Raw genomic sequence first — 4876 nt, forward strand, 5'->3', positions numbered from 1 at the left:
AGGCTCAGTGGTATTATGTGTCCCTCTAAGTTATTCCAGTGAGCTAGCACGCATAATAGCGGGGCCCTGGACTGGCACACCTGAATGAAATGCAGAATTCATTAATGTTATTAGTCACACCTGTGCTGTTACCTCTACAACATGTTGAACCATCTGCTGTGAAAAGGGTCTGCAATACTGTAGGTTGCCTTGTTTTATCCCAATAAAGTGCACAGGCTATGTTTGTTCCAACAGTTTGGTCAGTTCCTCTGCATCCCAGATGTAAACAGTATGAATGCATAACAGTACAATATGTGTTCAACAGTCAATACATAAATAAGACATTATGAAACAAATAATCATATGACTACATGAAGATAGTAACGTGCTATATAAGCAACTGTGACTGTTTTTAGCTCATTGTTATGACATTATATTTCATTCTGATTCTTTCCACTTTCAACATATAGTCTGTGTGGGAGAAAAAAGGGTTCACACTTCAACATATTATCCCTTGAAATGGTGCATTTTGTTGATCTATAAAAAAGCCAGATCCAATCAGAATTGTCTGTCCAGTCCATTTAATTGGCTCTACCCCATTTACTTTGACAGACAAAAACTATTGGATGAAAAGTGACATTATGATATAAAACTGCTAGCAGGAAAAAGACTCATGTTCTGAGATAAAAATGGACTTTTGAAAATGTATGGGATTATACCTGCTTTGACTGTTTCATGATGTCTTATTTGGATATTCAACACTTTGGCCCTCCGTGATATTCACATTGAGGCGAGCTCACTCTGTCTTACTGCAGGCCTGTGTGCCTCTTGTTTTCTGGGTTTGCTGCGTTTGGATCGGAGCATCCTGAGACACAGTTTGTGAAGCCTGACAGCTCTGGGTTTTCTCTTGGCTCTCCTGTTGTTTGGCCTCCTGACCTTCAGGCTGACTGCCTGTAGATGGCGCTGTTCCTCCATGTCTGCACTGCTCCTCTGGCCCAGCTGAGGAAGCTCTGCTTTCACCAGCACGGCTGCACAGCTGTTCAGTGAAGGAGAAGCAAAAGGAGTTTTGTGATGCTGCAGAATGAGCACTTTTACTTTGATACTTAAAGTTCATTTTGCTTATAATACTTGTGTACTTTTACACACGATAAGCAGGATTTTGAATTCAGGACTTTTACTTGTAATGATACTGATTGATGACTGATTGATGATGATTAATGATTTATATTCGTCAAAGATCTGAATAATCATATTGTAAAGTAAGTCATGTGATGTCTCAGGCGATGTGACTGTTTTGAATTGTTTTGTGTACTTACGTTCTGCCTGCTGTGCACTCCTGTGGCAGGAAGCAGGACAGAGACACGTGTCCCAGCAGGACAGCCTGCACCTCGGTCAGTTGTCTTTGTTTAGCCAAAGTCTGGAATAATCTGACATGACAGACGTGCCAAACAAAACAGAACCAAATGCAGCAGATGAACAGAGCAGCAAAGCAAAACCAGATCAAGAGGCCATGTGTGCAAACATGAGATTATCATGTCCAAGGCCATAACATCACTTCTGTGCACATTCACAGAACCGTTACACCTTACGTAACAGTGTGACTCTGAATGTATGTGTACACTGCTTGTGGCCTACTTTTGTATTATGAAACATCACACTTTTTCTGTCTCGTCATATTTGGAGGCTTAAGTAAATTTGTGTCATCCAGATACCAAGGGTTATGGGAAAAACAGTGAAAATGTGAAGAAAGAAGTGAACTCCTCCACGTGCTGGGTGTGTTTTGTCTACCTGGTGGTACAGTTGCAGTGGTACAGCGTCGTGGCCTCTGTGTTGTTGAGGCCGTATCTGCTCCGCTGGGGAAGGATCTTGTTCCTGCACTCGTCAAGATCCTTGAAGGCAGCACATTGCAGCTGCTCCTCTGTGGAGGGGAAGCGTCAGCGTACACGTTCACTTCTGTTACTGCTGCGTCAAGATATAAACTGACATGCAGGAGAAATACTGAATACCTGTCACATTAGCATTCAGCACAGGCAGAGTTTGCATCCTGGTGGGTAAAGTGTCATCCAGGTGGCCTCTGCTCTCAGGTCCTGCAGGTCCCTGTGTGGTGTTTGGGACTGTGGAGGTGGTAACACTGGCAACAGGAGTGAAGGAGGTGGAGTGGGGAATTGTTGAAGGTGTAGGAGCTGTGAATGCTGCAGCAGTGATGGAGTAGGGCTGCGGGTTTGACGTGTTGCTCTCCACCAGCTCTGTGGGCCTGGTGGTGTTTAGGACGGAGCTGGTGCTGTTCACCTCTGTGGAATGTGGAGACTCGTACAGTGTTGGCGCATGGACCTCAGCATATACAGCCATTTTAGTCTCTTTACACCTGTAAGGCACAGCAGACATTGAGGAGATTTTAAGGACTTTACTGACATTTTGGGAAAAGTGCTCAGTCCTGTTCACTTTCTCGTCCAGAGTCAGAATTCAGATACACCAAACCGACGTCGCACCAACTCACGCTTCAGCTCACGTCGGCAAGAAGTCGCACTTGAGCACACCACAAAGACCACAGCCAATAGCCTGCTAGCAAGTATGTTCTGCGCCTGCGTGAAATAAAATAACTCTTCTGACCAGCAGGTGGCAGTAGTCTTCGTCCAAAAATTGAAACCAGAGGACCTCGGATTGCAGATACACAAACTGTTGTTAAGATTGTAGAAAAGTTTTGTGTGTGTCCTCTTGAGTTTAGTCTTTTGCTTGCTTTTCGCGCTTCCGTTCCGTTCCTGCACATCGTAACAACAAGCTCGCAGACGATGACAACATCGCTCAACAAAGCTACAAACGTCAACCTCGTGGTAGTGCCACCGCGGGGGGCTTGCAACCCCATGAAAACATGGACTTCTGACCCTCTCATAGTTTCTAGCTGTGAGCAGTTCAATCAAATAGTAACTTTTACTCAATACATATTTGGTAAAAATATTTGCACTTTATTATCCCCTTAATTATTTTGTGATGTCATCAGATTTATCTTAGGACGCCTCAAGGGGTGGAAAACATCAGCGGTCTGCACAGAACTTCATGGCAGTGCATCTTATGGTCGTCGAGACATTTCTGGACCACAGTGGACCAGCATGTCCAACCAAAGAGCTGCTAGCATGTCTAAAACTTCAACAGCGGGATGGACAAATCTGGGAGACAGGCAGTAATCAAAATCCAAGATTTTCTGCTCCACGGTGTTACTTACATTCCAAACCAGTTTCTCTGCGTACACTGGAGTCGGTGGGAGAACTCAAAGCAGTGCATCTTCAGCAGGTTAAAGAAGGTGTATCCCACCACGTCAGAGATGCTGTCTTTGGCCTCCATCAGACAGCTGCGGAACCTGTCAACAGTTCAGTCCATTCATTTAAGCAAGTGTCAAAGCAAACAGGACAATATGGACTGGAGGTTATGTGTCGGGGGTGGGGGGGTTACTTTGTGTCACAGTCACAGTGAGACATGGTGAAGATGTTGCTGTTGAAGACACCAAACTGGGAGTTGAAGGACAGGATGGTGTGTTTGCACTGGTCGTGTTCACGGCAGCAGCCGTCTGTCTCCGCAAAAACTCCTGCCAGAGGGGAGACGGACGTTATCACCACAGCCTGAGCACGGCTTCATCCCAGTGTGATGAAACAAAGCTCCCGCACCTCCAGTCATTACCGACAGCATGTCAGAGTGTGCTCGCATGCACCTCCACACAGGTGTATTATGGGAAATGTGGGATTCAGCGATTTTGAAGCTGATGTTCTAAATCTGTCAAGTGCAGTCCAAACTTTGAGTGTCCCTTTGGGTTCACAGGTCCAGTATAAACACATAAACTTTAGAGCGTCTAGATATGGCAGAGCTTTGTTGTTAACCACATCCCTACATAATCATCAAGCAGTGTAACTGAGGAAAACATGGAGCCGACCTACCCAGATCTTCATATGACGGCGCCTTGTTGCCAGAGCCGCACCACAGAGTTCCTGGGACAATAAAGCCTCGCTTCACGCGCTGATGGATCCTGACCTCTGACCTTTCAGCCTGACCTTGATGGCTCTCAGGCGGTGAACCGGCCGCGGTCTGACTATCGACACTCCTCACCGACCTCTTCTCCGCGCGCCCGCCGGCCTCTGCATCGGCCACAGAGACGCACTGCTTCTCCACCTCCAACATGGAGTCCACATCGAAATCTTCTCCTGGACCATCGGAAAACTCACGTGTGCGCTCCCGGCACAGAGACAGATAGTTCTGGATCACAGCCGCGTCGTCGCTCCAGGCGCAGCTGAGCAGAGCTCGCTCCCCAGACCACGAACTGTGGTAGAGCCTCACAGATGGAGAGACCTGCCGGAGAAAACTGTAGTGCACCTCTCCGGTGGGCAAAACTTTGGTCCAGGTGCAGAGGATGGAGGCTTCTGCAGCGGTCCAAGTCAGGAGTGATGATGTTAAAAGGACGAGAGGAGCGATGTGCGTCATGGCGGAGCGTCAGGCGCGGCGGCTGAGTGAAAGCGGCACAGAAGCGAGTGGAGCACACAGGAGCTCACATCTAAAACAAATTACTGTGCGCCCAGTGAGGACTGAGTGACAAACCGACAGACTTCAGGTCGGTTTTAAATGAGCAGGGGAGGAGGAGGCGCGCGGGGATCTAAAATCCAAATCACGTGACCTGTCAGAGACGATAAACATCAGTCTGTCTGTCTGACACTGACACTGACCATGATATATTGATTAACACACACACACACACCCGTGCATACACAACACCAAATAAGTTCTTCAGTCTGCACAGTCCTGCCAGAGGCGGACAAAATGGAAAAGGGCCGCAGCTTGTCTGCAGTGAGGCACCCGACATCCATGATGTATTTATGGTGAAACAAAGTGCTTTAATGATATGACTGTGATGTAA

At 47.0% G+C, this 4876-nt stretch overlaps 1 protein-coding gene across 1 annotated transcript; it reads right to left on the reverse strand.

The window, feature by feature from the left end:
* Window positions 1-683: 683 nt before the first annotated feature.
* Window positions 684-4503, reverse strand: pla2g3 (phospholipase A2 group III). The gene is made up of 7 exons (XM_046374499.1): window positions 3906-4503; window positions 3427-3559; window positions 3200-3334; window positions 1986-2344; window positions 1768-1897; window positions 1296-1406; window positions 684-1015 (listed from the first exon to the last, which is right to left on the reverse strand). Exons 1-7 carry the CDS (start codon window positions 4444-4446, stop codon window positions 760-762), a joined length of 1665 nt encoding a protein of 554 aa, XP_046230455.1. The 5' UTR covers window positions 4447-4503; the 3' UTR covers window positions 684-759.
* Window positions 4504-4876: the final 373 nt, after the last annotated feature.

This window comes from Scatophagus argus, chromosome 20 (assembly GCF_020382885.2).
Source record: "Scatophagus argus isolate fScaArg1 chromosome 20, fScaArg1.pri, whole genome shotgun sequence".
NCBI lineage: Eukaryota > Metazoa > Chordata > Actinopteri > Scatophagidae > Scatophagus > Scatophagus argus.

Excerpts from the sequence above, each read along its gene's own strand:
- pla2g3 (XM_046374499.1), bottom strand. The coding sequence starts at position 4,446 with ATGACGCACATCGCTCCTCTCGTCCTTTTAACATCATCACTCCTGACT. Across the intron at positions 3,560-3,905 it reads GCCGTCATATGAAGATCTGG|GAGTTTTTGCGGAGACAGAC; the intron begins GTAGGTCGGCTC and ends CCCCTCTGGCAG. Across the intron at positions 3,335-3,426 it reads CACTGTGACTGTGACACAAA|GTTCCGCAGCTGTCTGATGG; the intron begins GTAACCCCCCCA and ends AACTGTTGACAG.